General features: G+C 41.4%; 1 protein-coding gene across 1 annotated transcript in view; it reads left to right on the top strand.

The window, feature by feature from the left end:
* The window catches only part of LOC126146873 (telomerase reverse transcriptase-like), a 190,050-nt gene that overhangs the window by 86,358 nt on the left and 79,564 nt on the right, over positions 1-24,128 (top strand). The window contains exon 7 of the mRNA XM_049915650.1: positions 17,141-17,356. Within this exon, the coding sequence (XP_049771607.1) occupies positions 17,141-17,356 (216 nt within the window). The remainder of the gene's footprint in view (positions 1-17,140; positions 17,357-24,128) is intronic.

Below are 24,128 nucleotides of genomic sequence, written 5' to 3' on the forward strand. Positions count from 1 at the left end.
AATGATAATTCATTTAAAAATACATTAAATTAAAGTTTAGTCATATTTATAACTCCATTTTGAAGGTTTTTTATAATTACAGGGTGTCTATGACCCGGGACAACCGGAAGATCCGGGAAAAGCCCGGGATTTTTTTCATCTGGGAGAAAACCGGGAAAAACCCGGAATATTTTTAGAATTCCGGGAATTTTTCATTGTTTTAGTTTTCAGTTAAATTTTTGTAACTTTGACTAGTAAGAACCGACACACTAACAAAGGATATTACTGTATCTCGCTACTGCAGAATAATACTTCAACAATGAAACATAAACGAGAGAAAAAAAAAAACGAAAATAACTCAAATTGCAAAGGAAATGCGCCATATACAACAACGACACAAGTGCTCATGCAAGCGTCTGCTGATTGAAAATGTGTCAAAGGCTTTAGGAAGACTATGCAGTGCTTCATAACAACAAATTGCCTCCAATGAGCGTGAAGTCGCAACTATTCACATTCTATTTGTTTTAGCAGTTAACGCGCGGGCTCATGCGCATGCGCAGTAGAGTCACGTTTGAGTAGTAGATTCTCCCGCTTCTGTCAACTGGAATGTGGCTGTTGGCTGTGCAAGCAGCTAGATACTTCCGGGAAAAGGGGGCGCCAAATTCATATTCTTGAGAGGAAAAAAACTTGTTTCACAAAGCACCTATCATCCAGCGCACATTTGCCTATCAATTAGTCATATGACTTTGAAACGCTTCTCTGTTGGTATTTGAACACATTTTAAGTTGATTTCTGAATGAATCATAAGCTGACTTTTGAATGCATGCATAGTGTACGTGATGTCTCTGTCAGGAGAATCCTCGTCGCATCTAGAAATAAACTTTCCACAGACAAAAGGGGACGGGGCTATACGAGCTGAGTGGAGTAAAGCCGAATGGATGAATGGCAATCGCTGTCTGATTATGTGGCTGATTGGGTGTGGGAATGATCAGCGTTGTTATAATTACTAGCAAAATCCATAGATTCATACTATCAGAATGGAAATAAACGACTGACAGGAATAACAAGGTGAGAAAGATTATGTATTATCTTCTCGGTGTGTCCAAGAAAATGAAGTTTTGACAGAAAATGTTTGGCCAGATCGCTACACTAGTAAGGACCAGTAGTACAGTCCCCAGCTACCAGCCGCTTAAGTTCTATTATGGAAGTAACGCGGAAAACGTGTTGTACGAACACGTAACAACGCCTAACCGGAGAATAATTGCGGGAGAACTAAACCAGTGATTCTGGCAGGGTTAGTGAAGTTAATCGGCGAACAAATTTTGACAGTGGCAGCAATAGCTACAGAATTGGTGATGACAGGATTGTTTGTTAGAACGAGGACGGAGAAGAAACGAGGACATCACACAAATTATGGAAGAATAAGACGATTCCAAATTTATATAAAAATTTCGTAATACTAGTTTTCGATGTTATGCTAGAGAAGCTGGTGCATATGAATGAAACATGAAACTATTTCCTAACATAAAGCTTTTTGCTTGTAGTAGGCCAAATAGGCATTTGATATTGATACTTATTGGATTATATTATGTCGTGTTATAAAAATGACCATTTGTGCCAAAATAGTCTCGTTTATTTGGTGTGTTATAAAATTGCTGCTGTATTAGAAAGGCCTATTTTGTTTTATCCAGCAGACAGTGACAAAATAGACATAATCAGATCGAGAAACCACACCAGTCTTGGGTATTATTTGTATTAACAGCTTTTTCAGTATTAGATAACTACATTTCGATTTTCCATGTAGCAAAACGTTTGACAAACTTTGATGAGGCAAGATTCTTTCACAGAAAGGTGGTGGTGGTTGTTGGGATGTTTAAGGGGGACTAAACAGCGAAGGTCATCAGTCCCCCATCACAGAAAGGAAAACACGCCATGTAAAGCTGTAGCAAGATTAAAGAGAAAAAAATGCTAGGAGCTAAGGTTTGAAGAAATGTGTAATTTCTTGCTTATCTCTTGTCAGTACTGGTTTTATATATCCTATATTTAATTTTATGACACACAAAACAGCAAGTTATTAACTAATGGGCAATGAAGAGTTCAGATTTTCCAAAGAGTTCTTGTTCTCTCGATTACAAATAATCCCATCCGCTATTAATTGCGAGATTTTTTTTTAAGAGAGGAAGGCTGCCAAACCGGCCGACTGGAAGCAGGAGAGGCACCACAGGACATTTCAATTTCCACTCTCCTGAATATAGTTTGGAAGTGCAGTAGAAAAATGCTTTATGAAGAGGCATGGAACTGCACTTGGGCATACTTAAGACCAAATAATATGTCTTACATTTCCTCGAATACACAAGTTTTATGTTTCAGACTTTTCAGAAAGATGTGCGCTACAAGATGAACATATTTTGAAAATTCGATGTTTTTTAGTATTGACCCGGTTCGCAAATGTCGTAGATCCGGGGCTGATGCGCAGAGTCGTGATGACTGGGTGTTGTGTGATGTCCCTAGGTTAGTTAGGTCTAAGTAGTTCTAAGGTATAGGGGACTGATGACCATAGATGTTAAGTCCCATAGTGCTCAGAGCCATTTGAACCATTTGATACGCAGAGCAATCTGAGCTGTAGTGGGTAGTCTCCACGTGGCCCGTGTTTACGTTCAGTGATTTTTGCTGTTTCCCCTTCGTTTACTCTCACGTCAAATGAAACAAAACGGATATCCGTGGCCGGGAGCTATCAAGTGAATTAAAACACATTCACATAATTACTAAAGGCTGAAATGTCATTAGTTTCAGATTTTATTTTATTTCCACCTTTCTGACAGTCAAGCATTAATCGCCTTGCGGAACAATGAAGTTATTTTTGTCTGTTTGCTAAAGAAATTTGACTTTTGCTACCTTTTCCGCAGAGGCAGTCAATGTACCTGAACCGAAATCTTTAATTCCACAGTACTGGGTAGTTTCAGCTGTTCGCTGCATTTCAAGTGCACGTTTTCATTTTCTAGCACGTATGGCATTATGCCATAATACAGAACCAAACATGATATAATACAGTACTGGTGCTCCAAGAAAATTTACATCCTGAAAACCACACTTAAAAGCTTAATATCAGGTCGGGGTCTACGGTACTTCATTGGGAATCTGGACATACGAGTGTGCCTTTAAGGATGCACTTTAAATGTGCACATTTTAATATGGTCCACGAAATTCTGATGCTCTTGCAGTATCAACTTTCATTGATGATCTTTTACACGTACGTACATACGGGCTTCCTATGTAATGATATCTACCCAAGCGCGGTGTTGCCTGTTACCTGAGCTCTGGAAACTGCTGAAACGAACCTATTTGTAACAGGTTGCGGGAAAATATTACGATTGGTGGTTTGAAAAGCGTTACTTTCAAAGTAAATATCCTTTTACGTAAGTTGAACTACGTACAAGAATGGACTGTGAATTTATTAAATCACAAAGCGTTTGACTCTCATTTAAAAATCAGGTGTCTGATGACGAGCCATTTAGAAGCATTTCGAACCCTTGAACCCTGAAGATCAGACATTTATGTCATTATTAAAAATTTTACAGGCACATTTGTATGATATCTCTTAAAGTGTAACATGCGCAAAAAAAATCAACAGTATATGCGAAAGCTTAGCTTCTCTTGCAGCTTGAGACCAATATTTTATGTGAAAGCTTTGCTTTTCTTGTAACAACACTATGTATATTATTTTAAACTGTTAACTTTCCCTGTTTGGCGCGCTACCTAACACTGATGTTGCTATTGGCTGACTACATCACGTGTCCTATGCTCTGAATATCCTCTGTCATTGGCTGGCGAGATCACGTGACATGAGTTACGAACGGCTTACAAAAGCGCATCGAAATCTCGGTTTCAGTGGTTCGGAAAGTAACATGTGGTGTTTGGTGGATTTGTAATGTATGTTTTCGTAATACGAAAATACGCAGCGTACATGTTGCACATCAAAGATATTCAAAGATATCTTTTTCTCTGAGTTCCGTTTTCTAAATTGCCGGGAAATTGTACGCCCGTGTACAAAACCATAACCATTCAAAGGAGTGATAGGGGAAAATATACTGTCATCCGGGAGAAAGTGTGTTTTTAACCGGGAAATCCGGGAATTTTTTTTCCTTGTCCACGTAGACACCCTGAATTAGTTATCACTCTTTAAATTCTTATTTATTCACTATATGATATCATCAATTTAACTATAAATTAGAAAATCGAGATTTGTTTATTAATTTATTTATTAAACGTAATTTATATACTTGAAATATATATATTACTTTCAAACCAATCATTAATCCGCTCAATTTTAACAATATATAATCAAGTAATAAATAAATTATTATTAATTATTTGTGTCATTGATTTTGTTATTGACTGTTGAAAGTTAATTTTTAGGTACCAGTATTTCATTTTAAAGGCCATTAAGACATTATCAATATTACTGTTATAACTTCAAGTTGAACATATATTTTTCAAGGAAGATGCAATACATGAAAGTCACAGATCAAGTAAACAGACCTGTGTACACTTTAACAGTTAAATCATAACTCAGTCCAAGTCTACCGGCCGCTGGCTGGCTGGCCGCTTAGGTGGCGCTGCTGCTGCATGGCTGGCAGACAGCGCCGCATGTAGAGGATGCGCGGAACTGCGCGGCGGCACTTTGAAAGATCGGCGAGTCACAACACTTTTCCCCCCTTTTGCACAGGTCTTGATGGAGGTGGCCTGTAGATTGCTAACATCCATAGGCGTTTGACTGGCCGTAAAGTCTCGAGGAGGAGGCTTTCCGTACAGACGGAAGTGCCCCCGATGATAACGGGTCGAGATGACAGGAGACGTGGGGGTCGAATCTGCTGGGGACCCATGCACCAATCTGCCCGTTGCAGCAAGTCCGGTTGTTATAACAGGAGACATGGGCGATGTGTCCGTGTCCGTAGGAGAAGGAGGCGAGTAGAGTTCCTCCGACAGATGATGGTCATCTGGTTCCTTCATGGGCACGCCTCCTGGTGGCATCATTTCTTGTGCTGGCACCGATATGATGGTGAGAGGACTACGTTGTGAGTAATGAGAGATTCCAGTATCCCGAGCATCAGGTAGAGCCGAAGGTGGTGTAGCGGCATCCAGAACAGGCATTGCCGGAAAACGAGGCCAAAGCTGGGCCGAATGACGCACTGCAACACCCATGTCCGCCTGGATTTCATACAGGCGTTGGCCATGGTGTCGTAAGATGCAGCCAGGACTCCATTTTGGCCACCTGCCATGTCCCCGTACCCATACAAGGTCTTCGGCGGTGAACCGACCAAGCGAAGGCACCCGCGGCTGTGAGGTGGAAGGCCGCAGAAGATGAAGTAGCGTGCGGGGCTGTCGGCCATGTAAGAGCTCAGCCGGGCTGTGGTCGCCCATGGGGGTAAAATGGTAAGAAGCCAGAAATTGGAGAAGCGCATCATCAGCAGCAGAAGAAGTCAGGAGTTTCCTCATCCAAGCCTTAAATGTGCGAACCAGTTGTTCAGCCTCACCGTTTGACTGTGGATGGATCGGAGGGGCTGTGACATGCATGATGCTGTGACGGGCACAAAAATCCGCAAAATCGGAAGAGGCAAATTGCGGACCATTATCAGTAACAAGAGTAGAGGGAAGGCCTTCCAAAGAGAAAATGCAAGCTAGAGCATTGGTGGTTGCCGTGGTGGTAGGCGACGTGCAACGGACAATGAAAGGAAAGTTAGAGTAGGCGTCAATATCGAGAAGCCAATAAGTACCTAAAAAAGATCCCACGAAGTCAGCATAAATACACTCCCAGGGCTTCTCAGGCGAAGGCCACGGTGACAAAGATGACTTCGGGGCGGCGACACAAGGGCCGCAGGCAGCGACCATGTGAGCGATTTCAGAGTCGATGCCGGGCCAGTACACATGACAGCGCGCCAGAGATTTTATGCAAGAGACACCCCAGTGCCCTTGGTGAAGGAGGCGCAAGACCGAAGCACGCAAAGACGCAGGTACCACAACATGCGGAGAAGCATTTTCGGTGGAAAGGAGGATAACACCATCCCTAGCCTTGAGGCGGTAACGCAAAGTGTAGTAGTTCCGCAATGGATCAGAAGTCTTAGCGGATGGACGATCTGGCCAACCCTTCTGAATACAGCGTAAAACCCGGGAGAGGGTAGGGTTAGAACCTGTAGCAGCCACCAGCCGGTCCCCGGTGATGGGGAACCCGTCCACAACCCGCTGCTCGGCAACATCCAGGTGGAAAAAACAAAAGTTCGTCCCTATCGAATGCCAGATCAGGACCCATGGGAAGGCAAGACAGTGCATCAGCATTTGCATGTTGAGCCGTCGGCCGGAAATGAATCTCATAATTGAAATGAGACAAGTAAAGAGCCCAACGCTGGAGGCGGTGTGCAGCCTTGTCGGGAAGTGATGTTGATGGATGAAACAAGGAAACAAGTGGTTTGTGATCCGTAACAAGATGAAATTTGGATCCATAGAGAAAAACACCAAACTTATGAAGAGCATAAATAATGGCCAAAGCTTCTTTTTCAATTTGAGAATACTTTTGTTGGGCATCCGTATGCATTTTGGAGGCATAAGTAATGGGTTGTTCAGAACCATCAGAAAAATGGTGCACAAGGACTGCACCGACCCCGTGGGAAGAACAAGATGTTGGCCAGGTCGATAAGAAGCCAGGCACGGGGCCTGTTTCAGCATAGTCTTCAATTTCTGGAAAGCCGCATTGCATGATGCGGACCAATGAAAAGTCAAGTTTTTATGCAACAGGCGAAGCAACGGCTGAGCCACCGAAGCAGAAGACGGTAAAAACTTGTGATAGTATACTATTTTCTCCGAGAAGGCCTGCAGTTCCTTAACAGATGTAGGGCGAGGAAGAGCATTGATCGCAGCGACAGTTTGCTGAAGCGGACAAATACCATCCCGAGAGAGTTGAAACCCCAAGTACGTGACAGATGCCTGAAAAAAATTTTGATTTCTGAAGATTACACGTAAGATTAGCAGTGTGTAAGACATGAAAAAGTGTGTGAGATTTTGAAGATGTTCATCAGTGGTGGAGCCAGTGACAACAATGTTGTCCTGGTAATTTATACACCCAGGGACAGTGAGCAATAATTGTTCCAAGAATTGTTGAAAGAGAGCAGGGGCGCTGGCAACCCTGAATGGCAATCATTGGTATTGATAGAAGCCGAAAGGCATGTTAAGGACCAGAAACTGCCGGGAAGCAGCGTCGAGAGGAAGTTGATGATAAGCTTCTGATAGGTCAAGTTTAGAAAAATACTGGCCTCCAGCAAGTTTAGTGAACAATTCTTCAGGTCGAGGCATAGGGTAAGTGTCGATAAGGCATTGAGCATTTACAGTGGCTTTGAAATCGCCACAGAGACAAATATCACCATTTGGCTTAGCAACGATGACAGGAGAGGACCACTCACTGGGAGTGACAGGAAGCAAGACCCCTGAAGCAGTGAGACAATCCAGCTCCCATTTGAGCTGATCACGAAGGGCCACAGGAATCGGCCGAGCCCAAAAAAACTTAGGCCGAGCACTGGGTTTGAGCATGATATGAGCTTCAAAGTCGTTTGCATGGCCTAACCCAGGAGAAAAAAGGGTCGAAAATGTCATCGACAAGGAATCCACTTGAGCATAAGGAATAGCATCAGAGATGATATTGACAGAGTCATCTATGGAGAATCCAAAAAGATTCTCCATGTTACTATGGTCGACCACAAATATGGGGACAGTGCAAACGACAGATTTGTAAGATACCTCAGCATCAAATTGTCCCAAGAGAGAAATCTTCTGTTTATTGTAAGTCTGTAATTGCCTAGTGACAGGGGACAGGATTGGAGAACCCACCTGAAGATACATCTGAGAATTGATGATAGTGGCAGCAGAAGCAGTATCCATCTGCATGCGAACATCTCGACCAAGTATTTGGACAGTGAGGAATAACTTCCTTGAAAGGGAAGAAGTACAATTGACAGACAACACAGAATCAGAATCAGCGTCACGTTCATGAACATAATGTATGCGGTTGGATTTGCAAATGGATGACACATGACCCTTTTTTTTTGCATTTGTGACACACGGCCCAACGTTGTGAACAATCTTCTTGTGAATGTTTCGTAAAACACCTCGGACATGAAGGAAGTTGCCGTGGGTTTTGCTGCAGTTTCTTAGAGGTTTGTTTACGGTTAGGCCGAGGCTGCGCTTGGAAGCATACTGTAGCCACGTCGGCCAGCGCGGACGCGCCACATGCTTCGTCAACATCGCACAGAGGTTGTATTTCTCCGACATCGCCCCATGCCTCTATTTGCGCTCCAGCGGCGCGAGAAATTTCAAAAGACTGAGCGATGAATAGGACTTCATCTAGAGTCCGATTTGCCAACTGAAGAGCACGTTGCCTAACTTCTTTGTCGGGCGCCGATCGGATAATAGCATCCCGTACCATGGAATCGGCGTAGGATTCTTTGTGAACTTCAGTAACAAATTGACACTTCCTACTGAGGCCGTGAAGTTCAGCAGCCCAAGCGCAATAGGACTGATTCGGTTGTTTTTGTCAACGATAAAAGGCAACACGAGAGGCTACCACATGCGTTTGCTTTTGAAAATAGACAGACAGAAGTGAGCACGTTTTAGCAAAGGACAAAGATGCAGGATCTTTCAAAGGAGCCAATTGCGACAACAACCAATACATTTGAGGTGAAATCCATGAAAGGACCAGAGACTTACATGTTTGTTTGTCCGCGACATGAAATGCCAAGAAGTGCTGTTGAAGACGTTTTTTGTAATCAGACCAGTCTTCTGCCGTCTCGTCGTAAGGAGTTAAAGGAGGTAGAGACAATGACGAGAGTCGCCCCGCATTTGATGCCATGACGAAATCACGAATCGCATTTGTGAGAAGCGTTTGCTGTTCTATGAGACCTTGCAATAGTTGCTCTAAAGTAGCCATGGAAACATGTGGGTCAACGATGGAAAAGAAAAATCACTACCTCGTTGCCAATTGTTATAACTTCAAGTTGAACAAATATATTTCAAGGAAGATGCAATACATAAAAGTCACAGATCAAGTAAACAGAGTAAGACATGTGTACACTTTAACAGTCATGTCATAACTGAGTCCAAGTCTAGCGGCCGCTGGCTGGCTGGCCGCTTAGGTGGCGCTGCTGCTGCATGGCTGGCAGACAGCGCCGCACGTAGAGGACGCGCGTAACTGCGGGGCGGCACTTTGAAAGATCGGCGAGTCACAACAGGTTGAAGTAGAGACGATACAAAATTTATTCTAGCAGTGGGAAGAAAAGCATTTCTGAAGAAGAGAAATTTGTTAATACTGAGTATAGGAAGTCTTTTCTGAAAGTATTTGAATTTAGTGTAGCTATATATGGAAATGAAACATGGACAATAAACATTTTAGACAAAAATGGAACAGAAGCTTTTGAACTGTGGTGCTACAGAAGAATGCTGAAGATTAGATGACTCTATCTCATAACTGTGTGGTGGTACTGTACAGAACTGATGAGAAAAGAAATTTGTGGCACAACCTGACTAGAAGAAAGGATCGGTTGGTAGGACACTTTCTGAAACATCAAGGGATCACCAATTTAGTACTGGAGGGAAGCGTGGAGCATAAAAATCGTAAATGGAAGAAGAGATGAATACACTAAGCAGATTCGTAAGAAAGTAGGTTGCAGTAGGTACTCGGAAATGAAGAGGCTTGCGCAGGATAGAGTAGCATGGATAGCTGCACCAAACCAGTTTAAGATGAAATACCACAACAACAACATGTATCCAATAATTATTCTTAGTTTTCTTGCCAGCCTTAGAGTCCAGTTATTGCATCAGTAGCTATAAAGTGTTTGCAGACTTGAGGCTCACTCTACTCAGCATAGTATACCTCTTGCTGTAATCAGCAGAGCATCAGCTTATTCAGCATTGACATTTTGTGTACACATTCCATCAGCACAGCCATTCCTCTTCTTCTCACTATAAAAAAATTAAACAATCGAAAACAGGTTGGAATGTAACAATGTAAAGAAAAGGCGAGTTGCTACTTACCTCATAGCAGAGATTCTGCGTCACGGAAAGGCACAACAAAAAGACTGTAGGAAAGTTAGCTTTTGGCAAAAATAGACAACATAAACACACTCAGACAAATGCAACTATACACACATGACCACAGTCTCTGGCAGTTGAAACCAAACTGCAAGCAGCAGGGCATTATGGGAGAGGCAACTGGGTGGGGGTGAGGAGGAGGCTATGGTGTGGAGGGGGAGGGATGCAGGGTGAGGTGAGGATGGTAAAGTGCTGCTGTGGGCATGCAAGGACAAGGGGGAAATTGGGGCAGCTAGGTGCAGTCGGGAGGTAAGTCAGAGGGTGGGGAAGAGAGGGGAAATTAACGGAAAATGAGAGAGGTAAAAAGGCTGGGTGATTTGGCAGAATAGAGTGCTGTGTAACGCTGGAAGGGGCAGGGTAGGGGCTAGTTGGGTAAGGACAATCACTAACAGAGATTGAGGCCAGATGGATTACAAAAAGCTGGCATTGGTGGGAAGGATTCATATGGCGCAGGCTGTGAAGCAGTCATTGAAATGAAGGACATGGTGTTGGGCAACGTGCTCAGCAGCAGGATGGTCCAGTTGTTTCTTGGTCGCAGTTGGTTGTCGTCCATTCATGTGAACAGACAGCTTGTTGGTTGTCATGCCCATGTTAATCATTATCCTTACCCATGTAGCCCCTTCCCTGTCCCCTTGCAGCACTACACTGCACTTTATTCCATCAACGCACCCAGCCTTTTTACTTCTCTCCTTTTCTGCTCACTATCCCTCTCTTCTCCACACTCCATCTAACCTCTCGACTAAATTTAGCTGCCCTCCTCTCCACCTCGTCCATGCACGCTCCCAGCAGCACTTTACTGTCCCCCACATCACCCTGCATTCTTCCCCGTCCCTTTCCCAGCCTCCTCCTTACCCCCACCTTGGTGCCTCTCCCATAATGCCATGCTGCTCACAGTGTGGCACCAGCTGCCAGGGACTGTGATCGGCCGGCCGCGGTGATCTAGCAGTTCTAGGCGCGCCGTCCGGAACCACGCGACTGCTGCGGTCACCGATTCGAATCCTGCCTCGGGCATGGATGTGTGTGATGTCCTTAGGTTAGTTAGGTTTAAGTAGTTCTAGGTTCTAGGGGACTGATGACCACAGTAGTTAAGTCCCATAGTGCTCAGACCCATTTGAACCATTTTTTTGACTGTGATCATGTGTGTGCATGTGTATGTTGCGTTTGCATGAGTGTGTGCCGTGTTGGCCAAAAGCTAACTTTTCTACAGTACTCCGATTGTGCCTTTCTACAACTCAGCATTCCCACTATATGGTGAGTAGCAACTATCATTTTCATTATATTATATAAAAAATAGTATTGTTAACATGTCACAGCAGCTACTCACCAACACATTTTCCACAATAGTTTTCCATGATTCCATTCGAGGTAACAACATGGACTACATTGAACTGGGATTTAGATGCACCTAGTCAAAAGGCCAAGTCAATTCCCATTACTGCTGCATCCATGATTCATTTTGTCAAATAGTTGTTATAAACTCTTTCTGAATGTCACTGAATCCTTGCGATAGGAATGCTGAATGAAAATGAAAACGGCTTAAAATATTATCTTCTCCAATACATTGTATAAAATCTGTATAAGCGAAGGAAATTAAATGTACAATACAATGCCTATACAGTAATTTGTGGTAGTGAATTTCATCAGTTCTTAAAAATCACAGATGTCTAACAGCAAGTAAAAACTCGTCAAAAAATTGAAATTGGTTTCTGAGTACAAGGTAATTGAGCTATTTTCCAACATGCTACAACCACAAATTATATGTCAAAATACGTGTTTTTGAGAGATCTTTCCTTCGTGCTCACCCAGGAAAAACAAAAATTTATGAACATGGGAATTAAACCAAAAACTGTGAAGTTCAGTGAAAGGTGTTTGAATCTAACATGTTGGTGTGTGTGTTTTCCTTCTGTAGCCAGTGGCAGAGCAACATACTCGAGTGGTGTGAGCACAGCAACTTCTAGTGCATTGCTTGTAAACTTTTCCTCGTTCATTGTGCTGTGTGGCTGAAGCGGAGTGTTCTGCAGTATTGCCAACACGTGCCATTCGCACTTCAAACTCATCGCTTGCTGTAGCGTAAACACAGCATGTTTCGTGAAAGCACGTATATACAGTCAAATTTCCATTCACATGTGGTACTTATTTAGACCAATGAATATGAAATAAAGTTTGGCCTGCTGCGATTTCAGTGTTTCTCTGTCCCAGCAATCCATTAGATTTATTATAATCTGTCTGCTGTCAAAGTACATTGAACACCATTGGAGACTGCAATAAAGATGAACAAGCCATCACACAACTGTTCACTGAACAAGTGCTGTACATTGTGGTGCCACATATAGCAAATGGATTAGCCTTTGCTGCCTGCAGTTGGTAGAGGCATGATACATTCTGGATTCTGTCAACAGGCTCTGAGCAGAACTACTGTAAGTAAAAATTGATGCACGGTAGTGAAGGGCAAATGAGGTATAACTACACAAATTAAACCTAAGTGGAAGCTACAGTCCACTCCATTTGCTATGCACTGACCAAAAGCCATACTTTGTAACAAGCCATGAAGTAAGCTTGGTGTTTATCACTCTGTATCCTGGAAGCCAACATATTAGCGTGATATCATCTGATATACAGCTTTTGGCTGCAGGTGGAAAACAAACATCCAAGATATTGATATCCGGTAGTTTTCACAGTTTTCAGTTTATTTCACCATGTGGGCTATAAATTTTTGCTATTTTTGAGGCCAACATAACATGAAAGAAACTTCAAAACTGCATGTTTTAAGGTATAATTTGTGGCAGTAGCTTGATGGGAAATAGCTCAAATGTCTCATACAGCATTAGCAAAGGTATAGTCTCTTCAGTTACATATCCTACAGTATTGCTAGTGGTAAAACCCACTTTTTCCCAATAGGTCTATTATATGTTGTAAAATTTTGAAATTTCTTTCATATTTGTTTAGGGATTTGCAATTTGATTATGTCTTTTGTCATTGTGAGGGTTGGTAAAATTGTTACCTAGGAAGAGAAGAGCAAAATTCTCACACCAACTTTTATTTGTAGCTTCTATGCCTGTTCATAATCCAGTACTTCAGGAATTTCGAATGTTTTATAGGCTGAGGTCTGTAAATTTATTACACTGTGATCTAAACAAATTGGGTTTGGCTGGTGCAGAGGGTCAATAGGGTTAAGCACTGAGGGGAGGTATGTACACTGTTCTTCCAAAGACTATAAATTACACAAAGTGTCAGCACTCAGAGACACTAATTTAAAAAGCAGTTAGGCCCCTTCATCATGCATTGGCTTGGCACAGAACACATCATGTTGACTGTCCTGTTTTTCCATTGCTGCCACAACCAAGCAGTAGTTGTATCATAGTTGTGTGGTGAAGCTAAATGTTATGAGTTGTATTGACAACGCTGATCATGGATTATGTTAGCATATCTCTCCTCTCTGCAACAGCCTAAAATATTCCCTTAACTCCAACACAACCCACGGCGCAAACCATCTGTCTCTTGCGCCACTTTTAACTCGTTCAGTCATATCAAATGTCAATAGAAAGAAAATGGGATGAAGTCAAGTAAGAACATCGAATCAAGGCAAATATTACTTGGAAGAAATGTAAAATTGGGCAATATTTGACATTGATCTGATGAGTTTTTCACAGGGGCTATGAAATTATGGCATAGAATCGTGAAAATGTAAAATCAGAGAACACAAAATCAAAGTTCCACTGTACATATTTGATAACCAAGACATAGCCTTAAAATTTCATAGTGCTTACAATTTTGCAAGCTTCTACTACAGAATTAGCAGTTGTGGGAGCTTTATTTTTTAATTCTATTTATTTTGACTGCCATATTGAGAGGTTATGTGTTCTGTGACCTCATAAGATTAACTGCACACAGTTGGACATTATCTGTGAAGCAAATTAAGTGTAATCAGAGTAATTAAAATAAACAATACAATTGCCAGTTTATCTGTGGCCAATAGACCTGTATCCAAAATGAAATAGCTGTGACTGATAATGAAATTCAGAATAAATAATAATAATAAATCATCCATGAAGCAGACACAGAGGCGAAATACACACAGAAGCGAAATACACAAATGAAGAAACAAAATCAGTGCGTATTTTTTTAAGGGATCGTACTGGCTTAGTGAAATAACAATTTTCTGTCTACAAGACTGCACAATGGACATTTAATTTCAAATGAGCTGCACTTCCAGTGTCACTTGCTGCAACCAATTCCATTAATATTCAGATTTCATGAAAGCATTTGGTTGTGGTGTTTCAATAAGAAACACACAGCAGGCACACGCTTTTTCATAACTATGAAAGAATGTTACACCACTACTAGCAAAACAACCTACGAGAGAGAGAGAGAGAGAGAAAGAGAGAGAGAGAGAGAGAAAGAGAGAGAGAGAGAGAGAGAGAGAGAGAGAGATACTGTAGCCTTGCCTCAGACATTGAAGTATGTATGTTTCTTTTTATTTTTGGAATGTTATACTTTTTCAACAGCTCTCAGATGCATTTGAAATTAAGAGTATAGTGATTTAATGCATATTAGGAACTACAGACATTGTCAAGGTGGAATAAGTTGCATGCCTCAGTTTTACAGATAGCTGAATCATTCATATAAACACAACTGAGGAGGGCAACAACCTTTTCACTGAATGTAGGCTCTCCTAGCATAAACTGTTGGCAAAAAGCTTACGGGACACCAGTAGGTGGCAGTGTTTAAAGACTGCGACATTTTGACGAGTGTTATACTCATCAACTTCTGGCAAATGGTCAAGATGTGTAAATGCTGTAATACACTAGCTGTGTGCCCACCTCTACCTGGCTACGGGCAGACATGTCCTGCCTGGCTGATGGACATGGAGGGTACTGAGGCTGCAATGTTGTGTTTAGCAGCTGTGCTGCATTTCTGGGTGGACATTTGTACTGTGTCGTGAGAGTTGGACAGTGCTGACCACACTCTTAAGCATATTGCCACTAACGCAGGATCCCATGTCACACTTAACTGAAATCCTTTGGCTCTATTGACCAGACTCTTGTGCACCCATATTTTAGTGCATTCCTTTATGATGCAGTCCCAGTAGACGATTGCTCGGCAAGGCACCTTGGTATACTGAAAGTCAAAGCTAAGGTCTTCCTTGATTTCTCTCTCTGACCCAGTCACAGACACTGCAAGGAGCACATAAGGCATGTACAATAAGGTCAGCAGTTATTCAGCTTGGCAGTGATTGGTAAAGTTGTTGGATGTCCTGCTGAGCGTTATCATGCCAAATTCTGTCCAATTGGTGCGTTAGTCTGCCAAAATCCTGAGATGGTTGGAGAGCCTTTCCCATAATGCCCCAAATATTCTCAATTGGGGAGAGATCTGGTGACCTTGTGGCCAAGATAGGTTTTGGCAAGCACAAAGACGAGCAGTAGACACTCTCGCCATGTACAGGCAGACCATATCTTGCTGAAATGTAAGCCCAAGAAGGGCAACAAAATGGGATATAGAATATTGTTGATGTACTGCTGTGTTGTATGGATGCCGTGGATAACAGTTAAATGGCCCTGTTATGAAAAGAAATGGGATCCCGTACCTTCACTCATGGTTGTCAGGCTGTATGGTGGACAACAGTCAGGTTGGTGTCCATCCTCTGTTCAGGGCATATCCAGACACATCTTCAACCTGGAAGCTCAATGACTGGGGTAGAATTATTGTCAGTGATGAGTTCCACTTCAAATTGAGCCCTGGTGACAAGCAAAGATATGTCTGGAGACACCCCAGACAACAGTGGGATACCAGCCTGAATGTCATCTGCCATATGGCCGAACAGCCAGGAGTATTCGTCTGGGGTGGCATTTCTTTTCATAGCACAATCTCTTCAGTTGTCATCTGCGGCGCTCTTACAGGAGAGTGGTTCATAAATGATATTCTACACCCCATTTTGTTGCCCTTCATGAGGAGCCATCCTGGGCTTGCCCACCCACACAAGGTGAGAGTTTCTACAGCTTGTCTTCGTGCTTGCCAAACCCTACTATGGCAAGCGAGTCTATGGGATCTCTCCACAACTGAGAACATTTAGAGTGTTATGGGCAAGGCCCCCCAATCAGCTCAGCATTTTGACAATTTAATGCACCAATTGGATAGAATTTGGCATGATATCTCTCAGGTGAACATCCAACAGCTCTATCAATCAATGCTCTATCCATCTGAGCCACCGAGGGCACAGAGGATGGCGCGATTGCAGGGCTATCTCGCGCACGCCTCCCGCCACAAGACCCAGTTTCTCACCTTGTATGTCCACACACTACATTTGTAGTGTCCCACTCCAACACACTCATTACTCGTGGAAGAAATCTTACCAAGATAAAGAACAGACACCATATCCATATAAGTATACAGTTCTGGCAATACCGGTCATGACCTTCTTCTTCTATGCAGATGCACACATATTCCCCGAACTCTTACAGGACTTGGTAAGATGTCTTCCATGTGTAATGAGTGTGTTGGGGTGGGACACTACGAATGTAGTGTGTGGACATACAAGATGAGAATGTGGGTCTCATGGGAGGCGTGCACGAGATAATCCCTGCAGTCAAGCTATCGTCTGTGCCCTCAGTGACTCAGATGGATAGAGCATCTGCCATGTAAGCAGTTCCCAGGTTCGAGTCCCAGTCAGGGCACACATCTTCACCTGTACATGTTGAGATATATCAACGCCCATCAGCAGCTGAAGGTTTTAATATAATTCTAATTGCATTCGTACTCATAGTTGTAAGGCTCATTATCATTACCGAGCATGCAGAAATACTATGCATTTAACACTTGGTGTGTGATCACCAAAGCAACCACTGCCATATTTTGTATATTTTAAGAAAAAACATGTTAAGATCAGAAATGTCCTGCTCTATGTGACTTCGTTATACTAGGGAAAACACTGAAACAAGTGTGGAAGAATGCGTAGTGCCCCACTTATCTTACTGTTGCATATAGTTTTGTTCTCTTATAGAAACAAGTTTTTTTTTTTTTTTTTCTTTTTCAGATTTCTAGAACAAACAAAGCATAATTACCAGGATTACAATTTCTCATTTAATCAGGACAAAACACAGACAAACATCAACAACTGTGTTAAAGAAATTCAGTATTTGGGAAATGTGATAAATTGCGATACATTAGAAGTAACACAAGAACAAAATGAAGATAAACTTCGTGATATACGCAACACTGTCATTTCAGGGAAAAAGTACTCCTGTGGCAGGTATATACATTGACTTTTATTATGGTTAATAAATAAACCATAAGCTTTGGACTGTCAACATTGACAGTTTGTCACTGTCTGTTATTTTTAAACACAAAAATAATTATATTTGGTTCTATGTAGAACATAATTATGTGTGAGAATTTATTTCATCTCTCTCTCTCTCTCTCTCTCTCTCTCTCTTCTCTCTCTCCTCTCTCTCTCCCCTCCTCTCTCTCCCTCCCTCCCTCCCCCCCATCTCCAACCCCCCCTCTCAATTCCCTCCTCCATAATACAATTCCAATAAACAAACTTTTTCTTTTGTACTGTTAGTTTGAATTTTACCTTCTTTTCTCATTGTAGTTGTATTTATATAATTGTTATGTGCTTAGCCTGAACTTTGGACTAGGTAGCATTTTGCACTAGAGTGCCTAAATATTTCATTTTGTTTCCTTACACATTTAATGCAAGGTTTATCTATTCTTGTGTTATTCCTTTGAAAACCTCTCATAATAGTTTTCATACAGCGCAGCTCAGGCATTTGTTTCTTAATTTCAAAGTTAGCTCTAAATTTTATAAATCCTAATACTGTGTAGTGCTGCAGTGCAGAAAATTTGCTGTATCAGTAATTTTGATGTTCTGTTATTTCATCAAGAGCACACTCAGCACCAGCATTGGTAGTTAAGTCATTGGGATTTACAAAATCTTGTAACAGGTTAGCTCTCTGCAGTACTACATCTGGGCACAATTGCAAGTCAGAACATATCTACGGAGTCAGTAATTTCATCAGGCATAGCAGACAACACAAACTGTACTGATCTCATTCAGTGTAAAATTCTTTCTCTGCTGATTTTCAGGAAGTGTTGAAGCACGTAATGTCATAATGTTTTGGAAGTTCCTTTAAAAATGAAGCTCATTTGCAATAGTATTCCAGTAGTGAATTTACTACAGGGCCATATTTTGTTGACCCTCTAAAAATGATTGAAATTATCTAATAATTAATCAAAATATCCATGGGTGTACTGCCGGTCAACAGTGTCCAACGGGCACAATATTTCGGCGATCATACATGTCGCCATCATCAGATGAACTGACGGACTGAGATTCTATGAATGTGCCGGCACGGAGATCCGTACGCTATGGCTGCTCAGAGGGAACTGGGTTTGGTCGCAGTGGTGGCCGATTTAAATACCCTCCGCCCGCGGTGCACTCTCTCCGCTGTCCGCGCCCCACGCCACAGTCGCGCGGTGGAACAGATTGCGACGGCGTCTGAGATGACGTCAGAGTGATGGCTCTGTCTGCCGTGGTCGTCACAACTATATGTTTGCTCGATTTACTCTTGATTAACCCAATTGCTGGTTCCTAAGCCTTGCTAAGATTATAGCCACAGTCACAGTTTATGAGGTCGTCATTGGTGCGAATTTCGATGGCTTCTCTAACAACGCTGTCCCAGTATATCGACGTCTGTACCAGAATCCTCGTGCATTCATACTCTATAGCATGATTTTCCGACAAACAATGTTCAGCGACCGCCAACTTGCTCGAATACATCAGTCGAGTGTGCCTCTGGTGTTCACGGCATCGATCCTCGAAGGTATGCATCGTCTGACCAATATACGACTTGCCACATTGACACGGAATCTGGTACACGCCGGCCTTTCTCAAACCGAGGTCATCTTTGGTGCTCCCCACCAGTGCACGAGTTTTATTCGGAGGACAAAACACAGTTACGACCCAGTGTTTCTTCAAAATGCGGGCGATTTTCCCCGAGAGTGCTCCTGTATATGGAATAAACGCAGTGCCTACCTCCTCCCTCGTGATTTCATCCATCTCCACAGGTTGTGCTGTAGTGGTTGGGTTGGGCGGAGAGCACGTTGAATCTGCCACTCTGAGTACCCATTTTTTCAAAATACAGTTATCAGATGTTCCAATTCCTGGGGTAGACTCTGCATCAGAGAGTCCGCGCCCTATGTACTAGAGTCACGGACAGTGGAGGGAGTGCGCCGCGGGCGGAGGGTATTTAAATCGGCCGCCGCGACCGAACCAAGTTCCCTCTGAGCAGCCATAGCGTACGGATCTCCGTGCCGGCACATTCAAAGGAGCTCAGTCCATCAGTTCACCTGATGATGGCGACATGTATGAGCGCCGAAATATTGTGCCTGTTGGACACTGTAGACTAGCAGTACACCCATAGATACTTTGATTATCAAATACGCCAGAAGAAACTCAAGAATCATATCTAATAATTATTCATTTTTATCATGGCCCTTAACATTATTTCAAGAAAACTGCAAAACTAAGACAGTTCCTGTTTCTTTGTTCCTAGTTATTATTTTGCACTGCCGAGTTGTAATATATTTCGTTGAAACATAATCATACAAATACTAGAGTCTGTGCAGCTAAGAAGGTCTCCCAGACATGAGCAAGAAAAAAGTCAAGCACTGTCAGTGCTATCAAGTGCCCACAGTATTCTTAGATAGAAAAACAGAAGGAAGATGCTCAGGACAAGGGACAGTATACCATGTGATGCTGCAGCCAGTAACTTCTGTCTGCTCCTCACATAAGTATGCTGTGAACATTCAGGGTTATTTTCACTTTAGTGCATGGCTCTTTTAAGTATGGGTGACAGAAAGAAAAATGCGAAGTGTTCACAAACAAACTAGAGTTATTTTTCTTGTGTGTATAATATTTTCAAAATGGAAGCAGAAGACACATTCCTGCGTCCCACCACTGCCAATTGTAAGACAAGGGCAGCTGAAGTGTGTAGTGTAGGACTGGCATGAGGACTGTGCAGTACACATGAAGCAAAGTGAATGCATCTGATAGCTAATGGATGATTGTCTTTTAAATCACCAGGGAAGAAATGCGGTTGTAAGAAAGAAATTGGTGACTTTGCTAAAAACAAAATAAATTGAGTACCTGATCACAGAAAACTTGGTTTTACATATGAACTCTGCTGTTAATTTTAGGAAGTCAGCAAACAGTATTAGAAATAATGAAAAACTTGCACTTCATGCATCTGAAAATGGCATGTCAAGGAAATTACTTAGGTAAAGGAGTAAACTGCAACTGTGAAGCATACAAGAGATTAAAGACAGTGGAAAATTCTTCATTTGATACATTGAATAAAAATCTGTAAAGCAGAAACAAAGCAGATGCATGTGTTAAATGCTGTGCTTCTGGGCATTCAACACCTGGGAACACACCATTAATCATTCACACTGGAAGACTTGAGATATAAGATGAATGTGATAAAAAACGAGTGGTGGGCTTGGCAGTCAGAAAATATTAATGGGTTAAGGTTAACTTACTTTCATTCACACAGAATCAGCAGACATGGCTTTTATTCCCCATAGTAAATATATGTTTATGCATCAAAGGCTGAGTGTCTAAAGTAATCAGCTCAAAATGCTGTACAGTGTTTTCAAACAATGATATAAAAACTTCCCACAAGTTTATCTGTTGTGATGAGTAATTTTCAGCATTCACTCAGAGAAAACTATCAAAGTTCCTACAATATATCAGAGGAAATTCAATATCCTCTCTTGTTTACTATGAGTTGCTCCATAACCCACAGTGGTTACTGCCATGCTTCATCAAAGTTGAGCTATAGCAATGGGTAGTGCCAGCATTCACTCAAAGAAAACCATAAAATCCCTTAATAGATATAGGAGGAAATCTAATATCATGTGTTTATAACATGTTGTGAGGGATCCCATTGCTCCGTAATACAGAGTGGAAGCACTGCTATTCATCAGTGCTTACAAGCCTGCTGACTGTTCTTGTGGAATAGACGAGGTCAAAACACAACATGGACGCAAAGTTTTAGACTGCCAGTGTATAATTCTCATTACAATCCTATCGAGCTGATAAGGACATAGGTAAAAAAAGTATGTTGTGGAAAAAAAAACACTATGTTTCAATTGCAGACATTAAGAGTCGTGTGCTGAAAGCAATCAAAAGCATCTCTGACTCTGCTAGGGAAGCTTGATAAGTCATGCAAGCTGAAGATTTTCAATGAGAAATTAGCAAGGTAAGTCCATAGTTGCATTGCAGATTATTAGTACCTCAGGATTCATCCTTGAAACAGTGGTATGTAATTTTATATATGCAGAGCCAAGTAATGATCTTCACTTGGTATCATGTGAGTGCACATTAAATTTCACAAATTAAATCATTTTTCATCTGTTCTTATTTTGTAAACTGAGCATTTAGAATTTTCACAAGCAACTGGTTGCTAGGATTCATTTGAATATAAGAAATATAGTTGTTTGATCAACAAATAGCAGTATTTCTAAACAAATTACTTTAAGGCTGCTGTCTTGACCAACACAAAATGTATCATTTTTGTTTTGATCTATACATATATCACAGTTATTACATACCAGTCAGTGTACTTAGCTCCACATTTGTTCTTTATGTGACTGTTCTTTTCAGAAGGACACAGCTAGTTTCCTTCCCCATACATCCCCAATCCAAAATGCACTTGGTCACTATTGAGATCATCATTGATTGGACATTAACCCTAACCTTCCCTTCCTTCCTTCTCAACATTTGTGATCTTGTTGTCACTGGTCATCATCTCTTCCCATACCCAGTGACTTCACTCACAACCTTCTTCCTAATACCCAGGGCTAAGTATATCTTTAACGCACAACAATTTCTTCTGTGAAGGCATCATCTACAAAGAAGTCCACATTATCAGCAAGAGCACAAGAATTGCACTGTCCTATGCCAACCTGTTTATGGTGAAGTGTGTAGAATCATTTCTAGTGATTCATAATCCTACGCCCCTCAGTTGTTTCAGGTTTTTTAATGTCATTTCTACAACCTAAACTGAGTGTGATGGTACTCTGTCCTTGTTTTCTCAGACAACCTGAACCAAGGGTGATGATACTCTGTCCTTGTTTTCTCAGAACCTCATTAATCACAGTTAGTGTTCCTTCAGGAATGGCTCCTGTGTTCATATTAAATTCACTGTACAGGTTGTCCAGTCATTCTCAGAGAATTTCCCTACTTTCATAAAATCTCGGAGAATTCTGCATTTTTAACCTGGCATTGAAATTGAATTTTATTGGGTACAAATCACAAATTTTAAAGTGCTTATATCTCAGTGTGTTAATTAGTACCATATAAAGTGTCGACATTTAAAAACCATGGTTAAACTACTGCTTATGGCCATTATATGCCTCAGCTAATAGGAAACAAAAGTCATGAATTGTGATACGCTGACACCCCATAACCATTTAAAATCCTTTTCAAGATCTGTGTTGATACTTGAAGATGTTGTTGTTGTGGTCTTCAGTCCTGAGACTGGTTTGATGCAGCTCTCCATGCTACTCTATCCTGTGCAAGCTTCTTCATCTCCCAGTACCTACTGCAACCTACATCCTTCTGAATCTGCTTAGTGTATTCATCTCTTGGTCTCCCCCTACGATTTTTACCCTCCACGCTGCCCTCCAATACTAAATTGGTGATCCCTTGATGCCTCAGAACATGTCCTACCAACCGATCCCTTCTTCTGGTCAAGTTGTGCCACAAACTTCTCTTCTCCCCAATCCTATTCAATACTTCCTCATTAGTTATGTGGTCTACCCATCTAATCTTCAGCATTCTTCTGTAGCACCACATTTCGAAAGCTTCTATTCTCTTCTTGTCCAAACTATTTACCGTCCGTGTTTCACTTCCATACATGGCTACACTCCATACAAATACTTTCAGAAATGACTTCCTGACACTTAAATCTATACTCGATGTTAACAAATTTCTCTTCTTCAGAAACGCTTTCCTTGCCATTGCTAGTCTACATTTTATATCCTCTCTACTTCGACCATCATCAGTTATTTTGCTCCCCAAATAGCAAAACTCCTTTACTACTTTAAGTGTCTCATTTCCTAATCTAATACCCTCAACATCACCCGACTTAATTCGACTACATTCCATTACCCTCGTTTTGCTTTTGTTGATACTTGCCTTTAAAGTTTTTCACCTGATGTGTAAATAAATCACACATTTTAGGATTCTTGATTCATTGATAATATAAAAGTATAACTGAACACAAATCACCTAGTTTAAGGCTTTGAACATATTATTTAACCTTACAATCATGTTCATAATTCTCTCATAAGTTTGATATACCACTCACTTGCACAAACTCTGCCACCATTGCATGAATTTGTTTTGTTCTGAGCTTATCTTTTAGTGGCTTTCATTGATAAAATGGATGCCATCTATCAAGATTCTTATTGTCACATTTCTTGCTGTCTTCACCACAAAATAAACACTGATTTTTAAACAAATTTTTAAACATCAGATCTTCTTTTTCTTGGTACAAGTTGAAAACTCTTCAGTTGACACTGTCACTATCTCTTTCCAAGAATGATTGCATATGTTCTTTTGACATGTGTGAGAAAACTCAAAGTTTATTACAAGTAATTAAGTTTTCTGAACTCTCAAGAATTCTTCTAGTTTGGTACAATAACTGCTTATTGGCTGATACCACTTATAACATTCGAGATGTATTAGCATTTGTAAGTGAGCGAGATTTCCCCTGTTGAAAGAAACATTCACCTATTTTTACTTCCTGTGTTACACCTAAAACAAAGAAATTAATTGGTACCCAAGTAATTGCCTGGACATAAGGACATCCTTCACACACGTTAAAAAATAAATAAATAAATAATGAGAGTAATTTGAAATTTTAAAGTTACCCACACCCACTCAACACTTAATGGAGGGAGGGAGTGAGAAAATTTTTTGCATCATACTCTTTCTCGCTGTGAGTGTAACACAT

This window comes from Schistocerca cancellata, chromosome 2, assembly GCF_023864275.1.
Source record: "Schistocerca cancellata isolate TAMUIC-IGC-003103 chromosome 2, iqSchCanc2.1, whole genome shotgun sequence".
NCBI lineage: Eukaryota > Metazoa > Arthropoda > Insecta > Orthoptera > Acrididae > Schistocerca > Schistocerca cancellata.